The sequence below is a fragment of the Trichosurus vulpecula genome, chromosome 5 (assembly GCF_011100635.1).
Source record: "Trichosurus vulpecula isolate mTriVul1 chromosome 5, mTriVul1.pri, whole genome shotgun sequence".
Taxonomy (NCBI): domain Eukaryota; kingdom Metazoa; phylum Chordata; class Mammalia; order Diprotodontia; family Phalangeridae; genus Trichosurus; species Trichosurus vulpecula.
In genome coordinates, this window is record NC_050577.1 from 168,603,145 (window position 1) to 168,628,848 (window position 25,704).

Here is a 25,704-nt window from a genome sequence, read left to right on the forward strand (position 1 = left end):
CTGAATCCAGGCTTCAAAAATCAATCAATAAGCATTTATTAATCACCTTCTATATGCCAGTTACTATAATAAGTGCTGAGGATACAAAAAAAAAAGGAAAAAGACAATCTCTTCCCTTAAGGAGCTTACAGTTTAAGGGGGGAGACAACATGTAGATAAGTATTTACAAAGCAAGCTACATACAGGATAAATGGGAAATAAGTGACAGAGGAAAGGCACTAGAATTAAGAGGGGTTGGGGAAGGCTTCCTGTACAACGTGGGATTTTAATTGGGACTTAAAGGAAGCAGAGGAGGTCAATAGAGTGGAGGAGGGAGAATATGCCAGGGATGGGTGACAGCTAGGGCAAATGCCAAGAGAAAGTATAAAAAGCCTGGAAAGGTAAGAGGGGGCTAGGTTATGAAGGACTTTGAATGCCAAACAGAGCATTTTGAATTAAATCTTGGAAGGAATAGGGAGCAATGGAGTTTGTTGCGTATGAAGATGATGTGGTCAGACCAGTGCTAGAAGAAAATCACTTTAGTGGCCAAATGGAGGATGAGTCGGAGCTGGAGAAACTTGAGGCAGGCAGATCCACCAGCAGGCTATTGCAGTGATACATGTGTGTGATGATGAGAGCCATGGCAGCATCAGAGGAGAGAAGATGAGCATTTGAGAGATGTTGCAAAGGTGAAATTGACAGGTCTTGGCAACAGATTGGATATTGGGTGGGGGGGGGAAGGTGAGAACTAGTGGGGAGTCCAGTATGACTGCTAAATTACAAACCTAAGGGACTGGGGGATGGAGCCGTCCTCTACAGTAACAGAGAAGGCGGGGCATGTGTTGGGGGAGGGGGGAGAGGGGTTTGGGGGAAAGATCATGAGTTCTGTTTTGTACATATTGAGTTCAAGATGTCTGCTGTGCACATCCAGTTAGAAAGGTTGGAAAGGCAAGTGGAGATGAGAGACTGAAGGTCAGCAGAGAGTAAGGGGAAGGATAGGTAGATTTGAGAATCTTCAGCATAGAGATGGTAATTAAATCCATGGGAGCTGATGAGATCACCAAGGAAAGTAGTATAGAAGGAGAAGAAGGCCTAGGACAGAACCCTGAGGGCCACCTACAATTAGGGGGCATGATCTGGAGGAGGGTCCAGCAAAGGAGAAAGAGAAGGATAGGTCAGATATTTAGCAGTATTGCCACTGTACCCTTTTCTATGAAATACAACACATGGAACTCAAGACAGGAAATCTTCAGTAACCAGTTAAGAAAAATAGTATTCTCTTGTGGTACTTAAAGTTTTAAAAATGAATGTTAAGAATTATTTTTACATGCAACTGGGAAATAAGATATACAGGCAATGGAGTATAGAAATATATCTTGCCCTACAGGAAAATAGAAGGGAAGGGGATAAGAGAAGGGGTGGAGGGTGATAGAAGGGAGGGCAGATTGAGAGAAGGGGTAATCAGAATGCATGCTGTCTTGGGGTGGGGGGGAGGGGAGAGATGGGGAGAAAATTTGGAACTCAAAATCTTGTGGAATTGAACATTGAAAACTAAAAATAAACTAATTAATTTAAAAAAATATGTGACCAAACAGACTTACAAAAAAGGCTTTCCATTAGGAAAAAAATCCATCAGACTACCATCAAGTGGCTATCTTAATGTAGTAAACAAACAAAAACCAAGACACAAAAATGAAAGAATAGTTGTTAGGTTTTTTTTGTAAAATTAAAACTTTTTCAAATTAAAAAAAAAGAAAATAGTATTCTCTTTAACCCAAGTTGTGATCTTTCAAGAAGGGACTTAACCTGGTATCTACGTATAGATCTTAAGTCTCTGGGGATGCATCTTTACATTTCTTATATTGCCTAAAGGGCGTACAATTTAACATCCTCATTTAACATCATTTAACAACATTTAACATCCTCAACATTGGTTTGCAAAACTGGTCTGAAGACAGAATTTCATATTTAACCCGGTGCTGGAAATGGAAACCATATATTCTCAGGGTGGTGCCCAGAACGTTGAATTCCATTCTAATCTGCCTCCTCCCCGTACCTTGGTCCTTTTATTTTCTCTGAAAGAGATCAGTTTCCTTCTCTTTAATTTCCCCTGAACCTATGCCATCATTGTCATGAGAAATCAGGGATACAACAGCAAAGAAAGAGCTTCAAAGATGGTAGGTGATAGGTGGAGCCAGAGAGAAAACTGGGCTGTGGAGGGCAACTGGAGTCTGAAGCTCTCAGTCCAAACCCTGGCCCTCCCCTTAGTAACATGCAACTTTAGGCAAATCCCTTCACTTCCCTGTACCTCAGTTTCCTCAACTGCAAAAAGAGGCTAATCTTTCTGTACCTAACTCATAGGACTGTTGTGAAGACCAAATGAGATAAAACATGTAAAACACATAAACCATAGCAGGTTATGAGTGTCATTTACCATTATAATGTATAAAAAGCTAGTATAGTTTTTATGTGTAAGGCAGGCATTCAAACCCTCAGCATTTGTGGAAGTTATCTTTTTATTGGTTCTATTCTAAAGAGTTACTAGGTGCTTAGATATAAACTGGATGATAAAACTATAGAATGTGACTACAAATTTTGAAATTACTACTTGTCTACAAAAGACCTCGAAAGCACATCACATAGGTAATCTCTTACCTTTACAACATCCGGATGAAGGAATAAAGTAGCAGATATATTGTTTAAATCCGGAAAGGCAGAAACTGAGGCATTAAAAGTGTCACATTATTTGTTCAAATTTCATCCCAAATAAACTAAAAAAAATAAGCTCACCCCCCCCCCCCCCCCCCCCCCCCCCCCCGCCTAACACATCTGAGAAATATGTCTTCTCAGGGCCTGTCTTCCATGGGGTCCTGTCACTTTGGCAGCAAGGCTACATCACTGAGAATGACCACTCTCTGGTGATGATAGAATGCTGACACATTGAAGGCTCAACAAAACGCTACCTGCCCACCAACAAACAGAAATGCACCTTGGAAAGCAGGAACTTCATTTTGATGTGCCACTCTATGCAACAGACTGGCTTATCTCACCCCAGACCCCAGGATTCTTTTTTTAAAGCAGCGTATAAAACTAAGATTAGGTGGAGTCTACACTTCCCTGGCAGACCTTTCTCCCTCTCATCTCTCTGCTCACGAATAAACCCAGCACCAGCTATCTGGTCTGGCTAATTGGAAAGCTGCCATCCAGGAAAAATGAGGAAGCCTGCAAGACAAGTCATTATGATAATATATTAATAGGAAAACCCAACTCTAATCTTACCAGAAACTTGACTTGGTTTCATGAATCATCTAAAAACATTCTTGCTTTCAACTATATCCCACATTTAAAAAGTTGACTGTGATCTTAAGGTCAGTTAGTATTTTGACTATAAAATGAATTTAGGGATAGGGATTAGGATTGGATCTATAATGTCACTGATATAGGGAACTCTCAGATGAGGAAACTCCCTGTATCAAAGTAGGTTAGCATCTTCTCTGCAACCTACTGTTTTAGAGAGCTGCCTAGTTAAGTGACTTGTCCAGGGACATACAAAAAGTATGTGTATGTGTCAGTGGCAGGACGTGAACCCAGGTTTTCCTGGCTTCCTATTCACAGCCAGCTCTCTATTCACTATACGATATCTCTCTCAAAAATGTAAAACACATTTTTAAAGAAGTTATTTTTAAATTTGATGATTTTTACTTCCAATGTGTTCTGAACACATTAAAAAAGTAGTAGTTTCCTAGGCACATTAAAATACTGGTAATTTTTTAAAATGAGGAAAACCAATAAGAAACAGGCACTTATTCATCTTGAATGCTAATGCTAAGATGAAAAAAAAAATAAGTCAAAATTAGGAAAACCAAGAAGACTGAGAGATAGATGGCACCCCTGGCCAAGCTCCCTCCTCTTCCCTTCCAATCTCCCCTACCTGGCAGAGCCCATGACAAATGGATTCACACCTTGACTTTGGGCAAGTAACTTAGCCTCTCTTGAGCCTCCATTTTTTTACTTATAGTGAAAGAATTGGAGGGATTTGGCAACTAATTCTGAACCTGGGCAATATGGAGAATTGTAGTGCCCCCAGTAGAGACAGGGAAGTTGCAAAGGGAAGGCACATTAAGGAGGGGAAGAAGATGAGTTCAGCTTTGGACTTTGGACACTGACTTTTAGACTTCAGGTAGAGAGATGCAGCATGCAGTTTGAGATGCAAGATCATAGGATAAAAGGATCATTGAGGCCATTGAGTCTAATCCAGGGGTGGGGAACCTTCCACCAAGTCCTCAAGTGCAGTCCTGGTAGTTCTTCATTTTACAAAGGGGGAATTTCAGGCTCAGAGAGGCTAATTGACATAGGAGTCTAGGAGAGAGATTACAGTTAGAAAAATAATTTTGGGAGTCCTTTGCAAAGAGGTTATAAGTATATTGTGAGAGTAAGTGGTAGCTCTAGAGAAAGAGATAAGTGGAAATCTGCATAGTATGATTTTACACATATGTGTATGAATGTATATGTATATATATGTATATATATATGTGTGTGTGTGTTTGGGTATGCATATGTGATATTATATATGCATATGTGTATATGTGATATGTCATATAGGTGTATATATATGTATATGTGACGCATGTGTGATATATATACATAGATATATATGCATTTAATTGTAGCCTTCTTCAGGGTGGGGGAGAGAGGGGAAAAATAAAGTTAAAAAGTACACAGCAGAGAACAAAAGAAAACCTACAAGGAAGCAAAGAAAAGCTGGGTAGCTTTGAAAACAGTATACAGTATTTATTATATAGGTTTTCTTGAAATGGAAATTTATTGTTTTATATTGAATCCTCTCTTTTGTTCTGCTGTATACAAGGAAATGTTCTTTTTTTTCTTTTCTCATTTTGTATTTAAGTTGGAAATGAATAAAAAATTTACTAAAAAATAAAATAAAAGAAAGTATGGTGGTATCAGAGATTGTGAGAAGATATATTTCCAAGGTGTAAGAATTTACCAAATTGATTTGACAGCTGTTAGTTTTGAGCTCAGAGTGCTATGGCAAAGCTATTTCCAACTTTATGATTCTCAGATTTTACTGTTGAATGTGAGGTGAGAGTAAAGACCATACTGTGTGTGTTCTTAAGATCATCAATAATACAGGTTGGTCTGTTCATCAGCTCATTGAGTTATTAGGTAGTGATAGGTGGAGAGCCAGTCTCTTCTTGCCTTTTACAATGACCTTTTGAGTAAGCCTGGAACAACTCATGTTAAACTGAATACCTCAGTTTCTGCCTCTTCAGATTTAAACAACACCTACTACCTTATTCTTTTCCTTCATTCAGATGTTATAAAACAGTGGTTTTCAAAGTATAACCCAGGGATTTGTTCCCAAGATCCTTTCACGGGTCCAAAAGTTCAAAACAATTTTCATATTTATACCAAGATGCTTTCATTTTTAATATGGTAAATATTGATAAATATAACTTACACAAAAGCTCTTTGGAGAAGGTGGTGTCCTAAATAATAATTTTTAAGAATATAAAGGGGTCCTGAGACTAAAAAGCCTGAGAACCACTGCTGTAAAGTTAAATGTTCTGGGCTTATCCATAGCAGGAGAAGGATAATCAGCAAGCCTAGGCCCTGAGTAGGTGAGCCAAGCTACCTTGCCTGAATTGCCCAGAATGATCCAGCAGTTAAACCCTAGGAAGCTCTTTGTTTTGAAGACTATCTCAATCCCTTTTTTTCTTAAATTCATAAAGATTTTATTCAAAGGAGTATTTCAAGGTACATAAAGGAGGTTGCAAATTAATGTGATTAAAAAAAGAGAAAGAATCAGCTGATATGTGCAGCTGTACATTCACCACAAACCAGGGTAAAAATTATCCATTTGTTCCATGAAAATCATCTAAGGCAGAATTAAAGCAGAAAGAAACTTTGACAACCACTAAGATCAACGACAGCCTTCCATTCATAGCATGAGCCTGGCAAATGAGCCCTTTGGTTGAAGGAGGCAGCTGCCACTCAGAGCATGAACAGATGCAGGAACAGGGAGAGGGGTTAGGGTTGGGGGTGGTCACACCAAATGTAAGACAGGAATATTAAATTCACAATGAGGCACTAAAAGTTCAAAAGCTAGAGATTTAATATCTATTAACTAAAAGGTCAACGTTTATTAAGCACCTACTATATGCCAGGCACTGTGCTAAACACTAGGGATTTAAAAAAAGCATAAGACAGTCTCTACCATCAGAGACCTTACAATGAAATGGAAAAGACAAAATGTAAACAGATCAAAGCAAACTATATACAGGATAAATAGGAAAGAATTAAAAGAGGAAAAGCATTAGAGTTAAGAAGGGTTGGGGAAGGCTTCCTGTTGAAGGTAAGATTTTAGCTGTGACCTAAAGGAAGCTAGAGGGGTCAGTAGTCAGCAGAGGAGAGAGAACGTTATCCACCCCTGATCACTACTTGACCCAATGCCAAATTCTTAGACATCTCCAAACAGCCTTTCCTCAAACTGGCCTCCTCTTGAGCCCTCCCCTACACCAGCCTGCCGAGAACACTCAGGACAATCCCGCTTTTCACACTTGTATAGTGTATAGTTAAAACAACTCTTGATCTTCCAGTGAACCATGTCCTAGAGGCATTAAAGCAGCTGGAAATTCCTTTCTTCTCATGTCCCAGAGCTAGTTGCAAGTTGCATCCTTGCTCGGCGACCTTTCCTCCTATTCCCATTCCTCTTCATCTTGAGTCAGACATATGTCGCTACATAGTTCATTAGCTTACACTATCTAAAAACATGGTCAGATGTCACAGGGTATGTGGTAACAACTTAGCTGTATATGTGTTGTTAAGGCCACTAGGACCTCTTTCACCCTTACCAAGGGGAGCATGAACTTCTTTCAAACAACATCTCGATACCTTTTTAGGAAAAACTAGCCTAACCTGCATGGGGGGAGGGGTTAAGATATTGCTTCCACCACTGTAAGAGACATTTTTGAAGTGCATTTAAATCCTTTGGCAGAAAAGTAGTAATTTCAAAATTTTAAGTCAAACTCTGTATCTTTATCAGATTATCTAGTTATATACAAGTGCCTATTAAATTAAGAATAGCATCAATAAACAGATAATCTCCAAAAATATCATGACCTTGAATGCTTGCCTTAAACCTAATCTCCATGCAGATGATTCTCAGATCTACTTATCTAGCCTCTCTCTTGACTCTTATAACTTACTATTGTACACTTAAATTGCATGTCCTATAAACATCTCAAACTCAGGATGTACAAAACAGAACCCAAACCCTCCCTTCCCTCCCAGTTTCCTGATTACCGTCCATGATACCACTTTTCCAGTCATCTAAGCTCATAGCTTGTGTCATCCTTAAGTCTTCAGTAGCACTCACCACAAATATTCAATGTTGCCAAGTCTTTTGATTCCTACCTTCACAATATCTCTCACATAGGTTCCCCTTCCTTCCCTTCATAAAGCCACCAGCCTACAGCAGACCATTATCACATTTCACCTGGACTACTGCAGTGGCCTTCTGGTTAGTATCCTTAGTCTACTTCATCTTCCATCTAGTTGCCAAAGTGATCTTCCTAAAGTGCAGGTCTGACCATGTCACCTCCCTACTCAATAAATTCCAATGGTTCCCTAATTCTGCTAGCATTCAATACAAAATCCTTTGGTAGACTCTTAAAGCCCTTCACCACCTACCTATCTAGTCTTCTTACACTTCACTGTCCTTGATATACTCAACTCCTTGCTGTTCCTTGAATAAGTGACCCCATCTTCCAACTCTGTGCCTTTTCAATGACTATCAGCCCTGCCTGAAATGCTTTCTCTCCTCACCTCCACCTCATGAATTCCTCTAAGATTTCTCAAATCCCACCTTGTACAAGAGGCCTTTCCTAGCTCTATGCCTCTGAGACGACCTCCCGTTTACACTGTACACATCATACACGTGCACACAGTCATTGGCATGTTGTTTCATACATTAAAATATGTTTACTTTTAGGGCAGGGAGCATGTTTTAGCCTTTCTTGAATCACCAGTCCTTAGTACAATGCCTGGCCCATAATAAGCACTCACTGAATGCTTGCTGACTAATAATGGCGATATCACCAAGGGACAGATTCTGAAGAGAAAAGAGAAGAAGACTAAGAAAAAAACCTTGGATTTAGCCACTAAAATGTTAGCAGTGACTTTGAAAGGAGTAGTTCATGAAGAAGTCAGATTATAAGGGTTGGAAGAGACAGTGGGTTGTCAAGAGGTGGGAACAGTGAGTATAGATTCTTGAAGTTTATCAGTGACCAGGAAAAATATAGTCAATACTTCTAGAGGCCCCTATCTATCCGTGGAGCCAAAATAACTTACTTCTTCAATTAAAAAAAAGTTTTATTGGTGACTTTTTAAATATTAATCATTTCCCCAACATACCCCCTATTGAACCCTTTCCTGTAATAAAGAGAAATAGTTAAGCAAAACCGAACCACAAAACTAAATGTGATGACGTAAACAATACTGCTTCCACAGTATCCCTCACCTCTATCCTAAAAAGAGAAGATGATGTTTCATCACCTCTTCTCTAGGGCCAAGATTGGGAGAAGGACTTACTTTCCAACAGGCAAGGCCAAAAACGCTTCTACCAGTGAGTAACCGCGGGGTCACTAAGCCAGGGTTTGCCAATAAAGTAGAAAGAGTATTATTTTTCATGAAACTGCTTCCAGTCACTCCCAAACTTTCAATGGTTCCTATCCCAAGGCCTAGGATAAAGTCCGAACTTCTAAATCTGTTATTTACAATCCTTCCCCAATTTATCTTTCAAACGTTCTTTCCTACCACTCCCTCCCTGACACAGACACTCTTCTCTGGCTGGGTCACATGCCCTTTGGCTTCTACAGATTAGTGCCTGTTGACGCCCCTACCTAAATGCCTCTTCTGTGTCTCTCAGTCTCTGCATAGTCTGTGTATCCCTGAGAAAGGCAGCTCCACCTTCTCAATGAAGGCTTCCCATATCATTCCAGCCCAGAAGATAGAAAGGGATTTGAAGATTATCCAGTGCCAAGTCCTCAGACTGAAGATGAGAAAATGCAGTCTCAGGGATTAAGCAAATTTGCCCAGGACTACACAGCAAACTAATAGCAGGGTTAGAACCAGAAGCCAGGTCTTTTGCTACCTGGTCAAGTGCTCTGCTACAAAACCCTCTTCCTTTCTGTCCTCTGAACTCCTGTGGCACTTAGGACTTGGACCACTGACCGTGTCTCAGGATGTCTTACCTTGCTTTGTGTTTTGGTGGAATTTTTCAGTGGCAGCTAGGCGGTGCATAGGATAAGAGTGCTGGGCCCCAGGTCAGGAAGACTCATCTTCCTGAGTTCCAAGCTGGCCTCAGACACTTACTAGCTGTGTGACCCTGGGCAAGTCATTTAACCCTGTTTACCTCAGTTTTTTCATCTGTAAAATGAGCTGGAAAAGGAAATGGCAAACCACTCCAGTATCTTTGCTAAGAAAACCCCAACTGGGGCCATGAAGAGTCAGACATGCCTGAAATCGACTGAACAACAAAAATTCTGTAAGTTTCTCGAGGGCAGGAACACAGATAACATTTATATCATTCATCAATACAATATTGGGCATATCATAGGAAGTCTTTATGCCTCTCCCCATAGACATAATTCAGAGGGATGTCTTTATTACTTTTTTTCCAATAGGATGTCAGAATTATACCTCCAGTGTATCTGCCAATAGTTTTTAGGAGATTATAACCCTCTTATCTAAACTCTATCTTCTCTAGAAGATAACAAGCACTTAAGAAATTTTTTAAAAATTTAATTATCTATGTTGGTCTGGTACTGTTCTTTAGGGATAAGGATAGGGACTGAGTCAGTGATTTTGTTGTTATGAGGAACTCCCAGGTGAGGAAACTCCTTCTACCAAGGAAGATCAACAGCTCTCTGAAATTTATATCTTAGAGAGCTGCCTAGAGCAGAGGGGTCAAACATGCCAGCCACACTCCCAAGTGGAGCCTGAACTAGATTAAAATGAAACTGAGAAATATCCAATAAAATTAATAAAAATATAATAAAACACAGATACTGTTAATTTGTGGTTTTATAAGTCAACATGTGGCCTTCAAGAATCCTTAGGTATCACATAGTTGCTTCCTCTTTCTATTTGAGTTTGACCCCACTGGCCAATGGAACTGAGAAGCTAGAAGACTTGCCCAGGGTCACACAGCTAGTGTGTATATATACATATATATGTGTATATATACACACACAATACACATGCACATTTATGTATGTGTGTGTGTATGTGTGTGTGTGTATGTGTGTGTGTGTATCTCCAAGGCAGGACTTGAACCCAAGTTCTCTTGACTGTGAGGTCAGCTCTCCATCCACCACACCATGCTACCTCTCATGAAATTAAATCTACCACAGTTTTGAGGGTCACTACACTAAATTAAAGCCTTAAGGCATGCTCACTCATCTTCACCTAAATTTAAAATGTCTCCGCCTTCCAGAGAGTATTGTTGATGAAAGAAAAGGACAAAGCTATTAGTTTGCATACTTTCATTCTGATTTGTTTTTCAAATCTAGATGAGAAGTGAGGGGGGCAGATTCAAGTTGATTTCCTCCAGTTTCTATCTTCAAGAAATTCTTTGTGATAGCCCAGAAACTAATATATAGCTAATTCCAATCATTCACTCTTTTTTTGGGGGGGGGGGTGTGGTTCGGGGGAGGCAATTGAGGTTAAGTGACTTGACCAGGGCAACATAGCTAGTAAGTGTCTGGGGCCAGATTTGAATTCAGGTGCTCCTGACTCCAGGGCCAGTGCCCTATCCACTGCGCTACCTAGCTGCCCCCAAATTATTCATTTTAAAGCATTCCAGGGAATTAATTTCTAGAAACATTTTTATCAGTTCATCTTAAGCTTCTCACTGCTAGTGAATATTCTTTTTTTCCCTTTTTTTGTGAAATAGTACTAAAAAGAAAACATGGAAATGGAGTTCTACAATAATGTAGCAGTCCTACAGAAAATCTCCAGTGGCTCTATGTTTCTGTGAAGACTTGAGACACATTGAAATTTCCTCTCTGTATGTACTCTAGACTTCCTATACACAGTTATCTGCTCTGCACTATAACAGGTTAAATCCAGGCCTCAGAATTCCTGGAAAGAGGGAATTGGGATTCCCACTAGAGTAGAAATAGTAAGATGGAGGTAGGGTGAATTTCAAAGTTCTAGTGACACTATGGGGCTAATTTTCTGAATGTAGAACCTCATCCTTCCACGAAGAGCAAAATTCAATTCAGCAACTATTAAAATAAGAAAATTCGGTCCAACACCTATTAAATATCTACTATATGCTGGTACATGTTTGCTGCTCTCCTAAAGTTTTTTGACTCATGGTGGAGAAGACATTTACATTCCACTTTGTCTATGTAAATGCAATGAGATACACACAAAGTATTATGGGAATTTGGAGGAAGATAAGCCACATTTCTAAAACTAAAATTTACTTTTGCAAAGTTTCAAAAGCTGAATAATGAAGTCCCTGTTTGTTTGGTTTAAGGGGGTAGGCTCTGTTTGCAAAAGAGTGATTATTTATCTTGGTGTTAGTGTAACCCTGAGTTGCCAAGATCTAGGATCAGAGAGAACGTGAGTGACTTTCCAGGGATCACAGAGGCTTTGGAGGACTTTGTCTGGGGGAGAGAGAACCCTCAGACTTTTCTGTTAATATCCATTCTAAGGAGACCTCGATTTGTTTGGGGGTGCCAGTGACCTTGATAAAGGACTTCTCTCACCTGAGTTTTAGTGTACCAGATAGGGAAGGCAGAAGGCTGAAAATAGAACATATGGGATCAGCAATTAGGACCAGAGAGGTAAAGGAGAGAAGAAAGTACGTGGCAGGCATAGACTGGAACTGAGACCAGGTTAAACCAGCAGATGTGACAGCTAGTGACAATGAAGGCCAATCAATTAGCTCTTTTTACCCCTGTTCTCCTAGAGCACAGAGGTGACTCTGGCTGTGAGCCCCAGTATAGTATTTACTATATTACTTGATACTTCTAATAAATTACATGACCATTGCCGAGTTTTGACTAAGCCTATAATTTGTGGTTTGAGATTGAGAGAGGGTAACCTAATCCATGGGAAAGGAGTTTTACCTGGTTTCCTCTAGAGTGGAGGCTGAGCCAGTTAGAAAGTATTTGTAATTTTTGGAAATTTGCAAGCATACTCCAAAACATACCTATTAGACCACCTTTGAAGGCAGGGAGAAAAAACTTAGAAGACAAACCAGTAGCAAACTGAGGCGTAGGGGATTCATGTGTTTGTCCTCAAGTATACACACCAGCTAGATCCTATATCACAAACCCCCACTTATAAGTTTAGCCTTGTTTGAAAAGTATTTTAATATGAATTCACATTTAGCTAAATTATGTTTGAGTCAAAAGAATTTTAATGCCTAATAATACCAAACATTGAGTTTGGTATCTTTTACCAACTGTAGCTGGCAAAGCAGAGACTTCTGCCTTTTTGTGGTTTTCGTTTCTTTTATTTATAGAATAGAAGTTAGGATTTTTTCAAGAGAATGTCACATCTTCTTTGGGTGCTAGTAGCTGTGGGTAGATAGGCAGCAGCTTTGGGTTAACTATAGTACTTTATTTAAGGCATTGGCATGTCCCATGCTGATCCTGCCCAATGACCCAGAGAGGCAGGAGGGAACCCACACTCCATCCCCTTTTCAGCTCCACCCTTACCCTAAGGGTGGGCCCTGTACAGTAGAAAGGTTCAACAAGAAAATCCAACCACATAGATTCTAAGAAACCCAAAGGAAAAGGTATTTAATTAAAAAAAAAATTATGTTGGAGAGGATTTACTCCCACATGCACACACGTGCACACACACGCATACATGCAAGCATTAGGTATTGCCATCACTTACCGAGGTAAAACTTCTGGACCGAGAACTGCTCCTTCTGCTGTCCAGACTCCCATCTCTGCTTAAGTCACTGTGCCTGTAGCTGGGTGACATGTCAGAGTCCATTTCTAAACAATCTGATGTCAGATGATTTCTGGGCATCCCCACAGGAAGCTCAGCAGCCTGCTTGGTCAAACAATGAGAAAAGAGGCCGGCACTGAATCCTGGAGTGGAGGATCATTTCTGGAAAAAAAAAAAATTACATGCAATGTTAAGTGTGACCTAGATCTTAAATTGACTTTCAACCTACAAAATGAAAGTGCCAGCATGAAATCAACTTATTCAGGAAGTATACTTGAATAAGCTGACCATTAGATCAAAACAAGTCAATGAGAAACCCGAGTCCTAGTTCTGTCAACAATGGCTTAGTAACCCAAAGTACACATGGGGGCCGATTAAGTAGGTATAATGAGGACTCTTTTAGTGCTGGAAATGCAGTGGAACCAAATCTGGACGCCCTCGTCTGCTCTCACAGTTCTGCATTTTCTTCTCTTTCATCGCTCCCTCAATTACAAGAATCTCAATGAGGAGTTCTTGCTTTTCATGTGTCATCGACCCCTTTGGCAGTATGGTGAAGTCTAGGTTCTGCTTCTCAGAACAATGCCTCGAAATGCATAAAATCAAACACAGAGGCTTACCAAGGAAACTGAACAAGCTGAAATACAGCTACCAAAATATTAAAATAACAAATTCATGGACCCCAGTTTAAGAATCCTCCCTGATCTAAATAATTAGATCTAGGCAGACTTATTTTTAGTTCCAAAGCTACTACATTAATCAGAATTGGTAAGAAACAATCTTGGTATCATCTTTAGTTGTCCCACCATTCTATTCTATAGTTTTAAATCCAAAGGTACTAAGTCTAGTATAGTATTAAAAGTGCCTATGTTAATAAAAAATAAAATGTAGATGTTGGTTTCTTTAAAATGACAGCCCCTCCCCTAACTCACTCTCTTAAGCTTTTCTAATTCCACCCTAAGTCTTCACTGTTTTCCTACTAAACCAAGATAGCCTAATTTGGAGAGTTTCTTCTACATGGAAAGAACTTGAGCACATCTAGTTGAACCCAACAGGAACAGAAAGGTTAAGTCTGGACTCCAGCCCAAGGTCACATGGTAAGTTGGTACCAGGGCCCAGTCAAGAAATTGAGTCTCCTGATTCTCAATCTAATGTACTTTTGTTTGTTTGTTTGTTTGTTTTTTTGGCAGGGCAACTGGGGTTAAGTGACTTGCCCAAGGTCACACAGCTTGTACATGTGTCAAGTGTCTGAGGCCGCATTTGAACTCAGGTCCTCCTGACTCCAGGGCTGGTGCTCTACTCACTGTGCCACCTAGCTGCCCAATCCAATCTACTTTTGTTACTTGGGGTCATCTGGTCCTTGAATCCTTCATTATTCCTCCATCTTCCCCAGCCCCATGTTGATAATTACTTTCCACCTTGTTTTTTTGTTGTTAAGCCATTTTTCAGTAGATTCCGACTCTCTGTAAATCCATTTGGGGTTTTCCTAGAAGAGATATAGAAGTGGTTTGCCATTTCCTTCTCCAGCTCATTTTATAGATGAGGAAACTGAGGCAAACAGGGTTAAGTGACTTGCCCAGGGTCACACAGCTAACAGTGAAGTGTCTGAGGCCAAATTTGAACTTGAAAAGATGAGTCTTCCTGACTCCAGGCCTAGCCTTCTTTCCACTGTACTACCTAGCTGCCCACCATGTTTTACATCTCTTTAATGTACTTACTATGCATACTATATATTATGTTTGTCTTGTTCCTATACTAGACTAACCTCCAGGAGAATGGGAGCTATGTCTTATCTAACCTTTTTTTTTTTTTTTAAATCTCTCCTAGTGATAACGCAATCACTTCAGCACAATGCTCTGCACAGACTAGGAGTTAATGCTTGAAGGATGAATTGAATTTGCTTTCTGTTCCATCTCCCGGCAGGGGCTGGGTTCCACCCAGGATCTCCCAGACAGAATAGCACTAGGAGTCCTTGAAGTGAAGAGTTGTCCAGAAGCCAGGGCTACTGAACCGGTCAATTTAAAACAGAAGAGACAGAAGGATTCAAGGTGCTAAATCTACAAGTTAGAATCCAGCTTTGCAATCAAACCTTAAGATTTTCTTTTTCAAAACCCTATAGCCCCTCAGCATAAAGATAAGTTATACCATTTGCTCTGAAGAACTCTTGGCTACCTCCTTTGCAAAGCTAGTGTTTTAACAGAAGGTGGTCTCAGGTTTTCTATACCCCGTTATTTAATAATAACAATCTTTTTTTCCCTTAGCCTCAGAAACTGAAGCACCATGAAAATTCCCTCCCTTGGTCCATTTATGTGCCCAAACTCATGCAAAAGGCTGTGTATTGTCAGCTGGCACGAGCTTGTGGCTACCAACTGAGGCTTAGCAGCCAAACGTGGGATTTCAGAATTCTTCAGAGATCTGAGTGTTGTCTTCTTCAGGATAGTACTAGATGATGGGTGGGGGGTTGGGGGGGTTGGGAGGGGGAGGTGCTTCACAAGGAATTCAAAGAACAAGGCAACTGGGTTGTCCATGTAAACTCACTTAACTCCTGTGTATTCTTCTGACTGTTTTGGCGGACAGCCCAGCCTAGCTCCTGAGCAACAGGAAATCAAGCGCCCTTAGCAAAGCCTCTTCCAAGATCAGAGGAGGTAGCAAAACACTGGGCAAAAATGGCTATGATCCTATAGAAATTCACTCTGTATTTGCTCCATAAGGAAAGTCCTGTTAATCACATACTTGTTGGTATGATGCTGTGCCAAGTAGCCTACTATGCCTTCTCTGAGGCTCTTGAGATCAGATGAACCCACACAACCTTGAGAATAATTTCCCTAAAGAACAACATACACCCAAACACACCTTAGGACAGAGAGGCAGTGTGGAGTATCACTAGAGAGTTGGTAAGGCCTAGGTTTGAATTATGCTGAAATGGCTTTCTAATTGTGTGATGCTGGGCAAGTATCTTAACACCTCCCACCCAGACCCCTCTACCTGGAGGGGTCACTGGTAAAACAGTTCCTACCTCCCAGGATAGTTGTGAAAGTGAAAGTGAAAAGAATTGTAAATGTAAAGCACTCTGTGAGGCAGCTGGGAAGTTCACTTGGATAAAGCCTTGGGGCTGGAGTCTGCAAGATTTGAGTTCAAATCCAGTCTCAGACACTTACTAGCTGTGTGACCCTGGACAAGTAAGTCTCTTAACCTCTGTTTGAGAAGGAAATGGCAAACCACTCCAGTGTCTTTGCTAAGAAAACCCTGTGGACAATATTGGCTTGCTGTGGTCCATGGGGTCAAGAAGAGTCTGACCCAACTGAACAACAACAAAAGCACTTTGTACTCCCTTTTTGTATCCTGAGCTCCTAGTGCAGAGCCTGGTACACAGTAGGTGCTCAATAAAGGTTTACTGATTGATTTGTAAACCTTAAAGTCATAGATCAGCTCTCATTATCAAGTAGGGATCATAGAGATACTTTTTGAAGTATCAGTTCGTAAATAGGCAAAGGAATTATAGCTATATACTTCCCTCCCCACTTAGGACTAGGGGCAGAGAATTTGCAGAGACAAGACCACCCTTTAATCAGGAGCATCTCCAACTGAGTGGCTTTAGGTATTTAGTACCACTAAGGTAGTCCTTCTCAAAGTGACAGTGAGGAATCCCTGGACCAAAGAACACATCTACTTCAAGGTAAGGCAGGGGATGGGAGGGATGTCAATTTGGTTCAGGGGTGGGTATGGGGAACATGCAGCCTCGAGGACACATGTGGCCCTCTGGGTGCTCAAGTGGGGCCCTTTGACTGATTCACTTGAGGACCTGGTGGGTCACATGTGGCCACGAGGCCACAGATTCCCCATCCCTGATCTGGTTGATCTGGACCAGTTTTCCCCACAGGAGAACCCCACTGCTAATCCTCAATCTAGGAGAAGGATTTAGAGTTTGCTACAGCTGTACACAATGGTCAAGAGTGACACCCTCAGGTTCTCATTATCTCCACTTGGTCTGGAAGATACTGTTGGCCATTTCTTGCTTTGACCTCCTTAGTCCCAAATTCTAGCTCAGGGCTCAGTGAAGCCCTGACTGCTTGCCTGGAGGCTTTCTCAGTTTTTAGGTAAGCCCTTGTCTGACATGGAAAGTAGCCACAAAGTTCAGATCCCTCCTCCGATTATCTGACCCAGGCCCTCTCACTCCTTATCTATTTGCCACCCCTGACCTCCACTTCTCCATTTAGACTGTATCCTCCACACTAGACCTAAGACCTAGACCTTCTCACCAGAACTTCTAGAATCCAGGCCCCAGTAACTTAAGAAGTTCATCTACTCCTCTTTGAAGCAACACCCTAGGGCCCAACCTCGATGACTGGTAATTGAGTATGTGCAAACCAGCCCATCTGGCCAACTATTGGCTAACTCTCGACATCACCCTATGCTTCATCTTCACATCCCATTCAGCCACCCATCTTAGCTCATCTGCGTGCCACTGAGAGTGGACCTGCTCCCTCCACTTCCTCAGAACAAACACCACCACTCTAGGTACCATTCTCCTCCTGTGTTGTCTTGTTAGAAAGTAAGCTCCTTGAGGGCAAGGGCTATTTTTAAAAAAATCTTTATCCACAGCATTTATCAGAGTGCTGGGCAACTAGTAAGCAAGTGCTTAATAAATGCTTTTTAAAAAATACATTTGGCCATGTGAAGAAAAAACTTTTTGCTTTACTAAATCCCTAAAGCTACATCTGTTTCTGCCAAAGATGTGCCTGTGCACAGAGTGATTTCTTCATGCAAAAAAAATTTGCATTTTTAGATTCCTATCTTACTTGCTTTTATTTTTATCCTCAGTGTTTAGAACAGTCCCTAGCACACAGTAAGTGCATAATAAATGCACTTTTCTTTTTTCATTCACACTTCTCCTTCAAGTAGGAGGCAAGGTTTTTTTTTTTTAAATGAGTACGAAGCATGAGGCTTGAAGATACCAGAGGAGATTTGGTACTACCATCATAGGAAATTTAATAGCTAGCATTTATGTGGTGCCTATCTTATTCGTACATTTCTCACCTGGCTGCATGACTGGGACTTTTCTGACTTCTCCCCAATGCCCTAGGAAGCTCCATATTGGGAAGATCCCATCAGCCTCTGTGCTCCACCCATCGCTGCTTTCTGCCCCTCTTATTGGAGAGTGGACCATGAACTCCCAAAGCTCCATTGAAAGAGGGAGCCCAGCTCAGACATCTTATTTCTTACCTAGCTGCACTATTCCCATGCCTCTAACATCTTCATGTCCCCTTCCTTCACAGGTACCTTCCTCCTCTCTCTCTCTCTCTCTCTCCTTTTTTTTTTTTTTTTTTACAGCCTTTTATATATCGTCTTCCTCCATTGTCCTGTGCACTCCTTGATGGCAGGGATTGTCTTCCTTTTTTCATATTATATCCCCAACGGCTCAGCACAGCGCCTGACACATGTAGTGCTTAATCAATATTTATTGACTATTATTGACTAATGTTGTGCCAGATGCTGTGCTAAATGCTTTACAAATATTATCTTATTTGATCCTCAACAATGATACTAGCAAGAGGCAGCTAGGTGGCACAGTGGATAGGGCTCCGGGCCTGGAATCAGGAAGACCAGAGTTCAGATTTGTACTCAGACACTTCTTAGCTGTGTGACCCTGGGCAAGTCACTTAAGGCTGTTTGCCTCAGTTTCCTCATCTGTAAAATGAGCTGGAGAAGGAAATGGTGATCCACTCCAGTATCTTTGCCAAGAAAACCCCTAAAGAGTAGGATACAACTGAACCAACTGAACAACAAAAACACAGGTCAGGAAAGTGAGGCAACAGGTTCAATGACTTGCACAAGGTCAGACAAGTTTGGGGCTGGTTTTGAACTCAGGTCTTCCCAACTCCAGGCCCAGCACTCTGTCCAATGGGCCACCTAGCTGGAATCAACAAGACTTAAACAAAAATATCGTGGAGTAGCAGTGCGGGCAAAAAAAAAAATAACACAGCTTCCCTATTTTCTTCAGCACCTCATGTCTTAAAGTGGGAAAAGAACATTCCATAATGTTGGTAACTGAAGGGATCAAAGTATCTCTCTCTTTCTGGATCTGTTAGTAAAGCACAGTCTGGGAGGAAGGAGAGTGGTTTCTATTAAAGATGGAAAGGGGAAGGAGACCAACTTTGGGAAAGTAATCAAGTGAAGATTCTTCTTTCCACTGACATGCTAACAAGGGCATGCTGTTGTTCAGTTGAGTCTGATTCTCCACGACCCTATTTGGGGTTTTCTTGGCAAAGATACTGCAGTGGTTTGCCATTTCTTCCTCCAGCTCACTTTACAGATGAGGAAACTGAGGCAAACAGGATTAAGTGGCTTGCCCAGAGTCTCACAACTAGTAAGTGTCTGAGGACAGATTTGAAATCAGAAAGAATAGTTTTCCTAACTCCAGGCCTTGCACTCTATCCACTTTGCCACCTAGCTGCCCCCAACAAGGGCATGGTGGGAAATTATTTAGTAGATTAACCATTTGGTACCTTAGAAGGCACAGAGATTCTGACTTGAGATAATACCCACAGGAATTTTAGCTTTCGGGGAGGAGGAAGGCATAGCATTTATAAATCCTGCCCATCTAGAATAGGGAGGGCAGGTCCAGATGATGGAAGTATCCAGGGCAGATGCCTTAAAAGGGAGTAAAAACAATGAAGGCAAATGTCCACTGATTTACAATTTTGCCTAGTTGCCCTAGGATAGCATGACTTGAGCCAGTTTATGTAGAAATTTGAGGTGGAATGAGAGAGGGGAAAAAACTGATACATTAGACCTTTTTTTTTCTTAATAGTATTTGATTTTTTTCCAATTACATGTAAAGATGGTTTTCAACATTCATTTTTGCAAAATTTTGAGTTCCAAATTTTTCTCCCTCCTTCCCTTCCCTCTACCCTCCCTCCCCAAGACAGCAAGCAATCTGATATAGGCTAAATATGTACAATCATCTTAAACACATTTCCACATTAGTCATGTTGTGAAAGAAGAATCAGAACAAAATGGAAAAAACATGAGAAAGAAAAAACAAAAGTGAAAATAGCATGTTTCACTCTGCATTCAGACTCCATAGCTCTTTCTCCGGATGTGGACAGCATTTTCCATCAAGAATCTTTTGAAATCTCTTGGATCATTGTATTGCTGAGAAAAGCGAAGTCTATCAAAGTCTATCAAAGTTGATTATCACACAATGTTGTTACTGTGTACAGTGTTTTCCTGGTTCTGTTCTTTTCAACTCAGCATCAGTTCACATGAGTCTTTCCAGGTTTTTCTGAAATCTGCCTGCTCATCATTTCTTATGGAACACTAGTATTCCATTACATTCATATACCACAACTTGTTCAGCCATTCCCCAACTGATGGGCATCTCCTTAATTTCCAATTCTTTGCCACCACAAAAAGAGCTGCTATATTTTTGTACATGTAGGTTTTTCCATTTTTTAACGATCTTTTTGGGATACAGACCTAGTAGTGGTATTGCTGGGTCAAAGGGTATGCACAGTTTTATAGCCCTTTGGGCATAGTTCCAAATTGTTCTCCAGGATGGTTGGATCAGTACACAACTCCACCAACAATGCATTAGTGTTCCAATTTTGCCACTTCTTCTCCAATATTTATCATTTTCCTGTTTTGTCATATTAGCCAATCTGATAGGTGTGAAGTGGTATCTCAGAGTTTGTTTTGATTTGTATTTCTCTAATCAATAATGATTCTGAGCATTTTTTCATATGACTATAGATAGATTTATTTTCTTCATCTGAAAACTGCCTGTTCGTAGCTTTGACCATGCATCAATTGGAGAATGACTTATGATACATTAAATCTTTAAAAAAAATAAGATCAGTGATTTAGGGGCTAGGTAAGCTAGGACATAATAAGGAACACTCTGGCCCCAATTTTTGAGATAAGGAAATTAGGCCCATCAGATATAATAAATGGTAGAGCTAGGATTCAAACCTAGTCCTCTGATTCTAAAATCCAGATGCTCTTTTCATTGCATCACGCTGCGGTGAGGTCCAACAACGACTTTCTGAATAGTAATCCTAATTCCACACACTACAGCTCTCTCCCCATTGTCCACTAAGTTACCTGCAATTTAGATTCTTTAGACATTCTATGATTTGTATTCATATCACGTCACTGGAAGAAAACCTGTGTGAAAAAGATGGATTTCTCTTTCAGGGAGCAGCTTGCATTATATATTCTGTACTTTTAGTCTTTGTGCATAGAAGAAAAACTGCTAGCCAGCAAAACCTACCTCGAGTTTATCCACAGACTAGCTAAACAAAGTCACAGCCTCTTTCACAGAGTCACAGTTGGAAGGAACTTTAGACGGTGTCTATGCCAGGGGTTCTTAACCATTTCTGCATCTTGGGCCCCTTTGATGGTCTGCTAAAGCCTACAGACCCCTTTTCAGGACAATATTTGTTGCTTAAATTCATAACTACAAGAAATGATATATTTCAGTGAGAGGTTAGTAAAAATGAAGATGTAATTTTTTCCCATCCAAGCTTATGGGCCCCTTGAAATCTAAAGCCTATAGATTCCCAATTAAGAACACTTGATCTACAAAAAAGGAGGGGGGAAGGACCTATCTGTACAAAAATATTTATAGTAGCTCTTCTTGTAGTGTCAAAGAATTAGAAATTGAGGAGATGCCCATCAATTGAGGAATGGCTGAACAAGTTGTAGTATATGATTGTAATGGAATATTACTGAACTAAAGAAATGATGGGTAGGAGGGTTTCAGAAAAACCTGGAAAAATTTATATGAACTGATGCAAAGTGAAGTGAGCAGAACCAGGAGAACATTGTACATAGTAACAGCAATACTGTAAGATGATCAACTGTGAATGACTTAGCTTTTCTCAGCAATACAATGATCTAAGACAATTCCAAAGGTCTCATGATGGAAAAATGCTATCTACCTCCAGAGAAAGAACTGATGGAGTCTGAATGCAGATTGAAGCATACTATTTTTCATTTTCTTTATTTTTTTTTCTCCTTTGGGTCTGCATCTTCTTTTACAAAATGACTAATATGGAAATATATTTTGCATGATTGAACATGTATAACTTACATCAAATTGCTTATTGTCTCGGGGGGGGAGGTGAGGGAGAAAGAAAAAAAATTTAATGAATGCTAAATTTTAAAATTAAATTTAAAATTTAGAATTTTAATGCATGTTAAAATTGTTTTTACATGTAACCATGGGGAAAAAATAAATTATTAAAAAAAAAGAATCCCTGATCTAGTCCACCCCACACCTGAACAAATAATCCCCATTGTATCAAAAATGTGGTCACATGGCCTTTGTTGATAGACCTCCAGTTAGGGGAAACCCCTAAACTCCTCAGGAAGCCCATTCTACTTCCAGAGAGCTCTAATCTTTAGGAATTTTCCCTCTTAAAAGAAACCTTTGCCTGCCCCCCTGCAGACTTTTACCTTTGCTCTAACTCTGCTCTCTAAAGCCAAGAAGGACAAATCTAATCCTCCTTTCATGTGACAGCCACTTCAGACACAGAAGATAGCTATCACGGTCTCCATAAATTAGTCTTTAGTTGGACTGACTGATAGAGAAGATAAAGAGAAGATAATTTGTCTTAATCCAGGTGACTTGGAATTAAGTAGGCCCCAGGTGTCTGGGCTAGCACTTAGAAAAGGGAGTGTAATTTAATCGTGGCCAGTGTTTATTCTCCACAAGAGAACTGCAGAAATGTAGGTACAGGTCAGGGTTTAGGGATTCCAACTCTTAGTCTCTGCTGTTCATAGTCCGGTGTTTGCCACATAGCCTTATGCCCTCAGTCTTGGCACACGGTATAAAGAAAGTAATAATGTTTGCTCTCAAGGCAGAGACAGCCCAACTAAAGAAGGAATGGAAATTTGAACAGTTTCTGGAAAAGCTTCCCCTTTTCCATTTCAGGCTATAAATTATAGAAGCCGTATGGTACGGTGGAAAAAGCATTGGAACTGAAATCAGAGGTTCAATGTCTGACTGCCCCTTAGTAGCTGGGTAATTTGTCCAAGGACACAATTTCTCTGAGCTTCCATCTGAGATTCAGGGATGATAATATGCACTATCTACTTCAGAAAGTTTTTGTAAGAATCACATTTTTAAAAAGTGAAATCACTTTGTAACTATAACAGTATTACATAAATGTGGCCACTGATCTGGAATTGAGACACTGTGTAACGCAAAGAATATTTTCTCGGCAGTACCGTTCCCAGGTAGAGTACTGGCTCTGCCTTTAAATCATTTTATGACTTGGGGTGAGTGACTTTTGCCTCAGTTTCTTCATTTGTAGAGGTAAGGGGTTCAGATGAGATGGTTTCTAAGATCCTTTTCTAGCTGTAAAGTTTTATAGCTGTCTTCATCTACTGCCTGTTTGGTTTTTGTCATGCTCTCCTCCTTTCATCCTTATAGGGATTTTAGGAAAGATTTAATCCAAGAGCATTGATAATAATTATTATATTAATCAATTATTATCAATATTAATACATATAACAAGAATAAACAATTAATAATAATAATAATAAACTATTTTAAAATAAAAGAATGTCCTCTATGTTATGTTTTAAGTAGCTACTGGAGGATTCCATCAAAATAGCTTCTAGAAAATGACATTGTTAGTCTTAATCTTCTTATACAGTAAACATGAAAGTCCTTTACAGTGAGGACAGTTTCTGTATTGTTATAACACTTTATCATCAGTGGTTTTTTCCAAGTACATAAGCAATAGGGGAGAGAATAGTGAAATAATTTTCTTTAGCGTTGGTTTTGCTCACATGACAGCTTTAGCAGTAGTGAAAGGAGAGCTGCCTTAAGGTAGGGTTCTCACTTTCTTATACTATGTTTTTGTTATGGTTCTAACTGGCACGCTCCACTCTTTCATGGTGCTGCATTTGTAACAGAAATGCCAAATTTGTGAAATGAAAGTTAATTGATGAATTGTTCTTATGAACCATTTCTATTTTCAACTTGGGCATATCCTAATCCAGTGGTTAAAAAAAGGGGGGGGGGAAGGGGAAACATTTACATGCTTATTTCCTACTATTTGAATACAGTAAAACATCACAAAAATTCAAGGTGAAATTTTCAAATTCTATTTTTTCTAGAAAATATTTTTTTTATAAAGTGAATCAGATTTCACTTTAGTTATCCCGCCTGACTGTATTTATTTAGGACTTGAACCCTTCCCTACCCCCATTCCCATTTAAGATTAAATTCCTCATTTTATCCACAGTTTGCTAAACCCTATCTTTCTCTGATGAGATGTACAGAGCTGACATAGCAAAGAAACCACAAAAATCATCCCCACTGTCACCATCTATTTTCTTCGAAGAGTTTTGTCTCAATTCAAGGACAGGAAAACTATTAGCACTTTGGTAACTATGGAACTAGAAATTATTCAAAACTCTTTCTGAAATTTCAGCTTACCTGTAGTGTCATGGCCATGTCACCGCTGGCGCATTTTCCATTTTCCAAAATATACTGTCAAGGAAAGTATCCAAAAGAACAGAAAGAACAAAATACCTTCAATAGTACCTTTTTTCATCAGGTCTGCTCACCTTATATATCCAACTTTCGCTTGCAACTCTACCATGCAATGGTTTCCTCTGAGGGAACCATCCTGGCTAAGAAGCCTTTCACTGTCTTAGCCCATTTGTTAATGAATGAGTAAGCTCATAGATTTAAATGCTGCCTCCTCTGGTGCAAATTTCAACCCAACCACACCTTTTCAAAAAGCAGTGGAGAGGAACACAAGCTCATGGGAAGCTTGGCTTAGAACCCAACAAAGCCAGATCCTCGTGAGAGTATTTAGAAATGAAACCAGGACAACAACAAATACACGCAAAAACGGAACAGGTTTTCCAGCATTTCTCTGGTGACCTATTCTCATCGCCGATGACAGTGAATACCACATTTGAACTCTGACACCTCAATACCTCAAGTGCTATATGAGGAAGTGGAAATGGTATTTTAAAATGACATTGGATGTATAGCCTGTATCAGATTCCATGCCATTTTGGGAAAGAGGAAGGGCAGGGAGGGGGAAAATTTTAGAACTAAAAATTTTATAATAGTGAATGTCAAAAACTCAAAATAAATAAATTTTAAAAACTAAAACGAGGTTGGGAACGGCAGAAAATATGGTAAAGAAATTAGAGATCAAAGGGTTACGGATTACTGAAAAGCCTCTCACCTGTGTATCATAAAGACTTTCTTTAAGAAGAGTTGGGGGACCAGTGTGTTACTTTGTTTGGCTTGACTGTACTTATTTCACAGCTCCAGAACTGGAAGTGATGAGGGCACAGTCTCTAGGAACCCCTTGAACTCTCCTTGAATCTTGCCACTCGACCTGGCCTTGGCCTGAGGCTATAACCATTAAGCCCAAATGTCTACCTTGCCCAGTCCTCTATTGTCCAGCTGTTTCCCACCCTTAATCCTGTTTCCCATCCTTAATCCTGATCAAAATATCTATACCCTAGCTCTGCTACCCCAGCCCTTGATGGGTTGTCATTTCCATATGGCCTTCAGCTATTTCCCCCACCCGGGAGTCTGACCTCGTCCTTAAGTCCCTCCCTAGACCCCTCTTCTGGTCACCCCAGACCACCCCTTAATCCCTCCCACAACCTTTGTGTATATAATCTCCATCTTGCCTCCATGAAGGCGGTCAGAACCAATCTAGCTCAGATGGGTCTGGCCCTTTTTCCTTA

At 40.3% G+C, this 25,704-nt stretch overlaps 1 protein-coding gene and 1 non-coding gene across 3 annotated transcripts in view; both read right to left on the reverse strand.

Moving 5' to 3' along the window:
• The window catches only part of PROSER2 (proline and serine rich 2), a 68,426-nt gene that overhangs the window by 25,725 nt on the left and 16,997 nt on the right, over positions 1–25,704 (reverse strand). The window contains exons 1-2 of one of the 2 annotated variants that reach the window (XM_036761341.1): positions 24,425–24,459; positions 12,919–13,137 (exon numbers count right to left, since the gene is read on the reverse strand). In XM_036761341.1, the coding sequence (XP_036617236.1) occupies positions 12,919–13,056 (138 nt within the window). In that variant the 5' untranslated portion in view covers positions 13,057–13,137; positions 24,425–24,459. Of the gene's footprint in view, positions 1–12,918; positions 13,138–24,424; positions 24,460–25,704 lie in introns of those variants that run through there. The other variant, XM_036761342.1, reaches the window with a different exon arrangement.
• LOC118852498 lies at positions 6,762–6,883 on the reverse strand. Its single transcript, XR_005010572.1, has one exon. It is a non-coding gene; the product is annotated as a U6atac minor spliceosomal RNA (small nuclear RNA).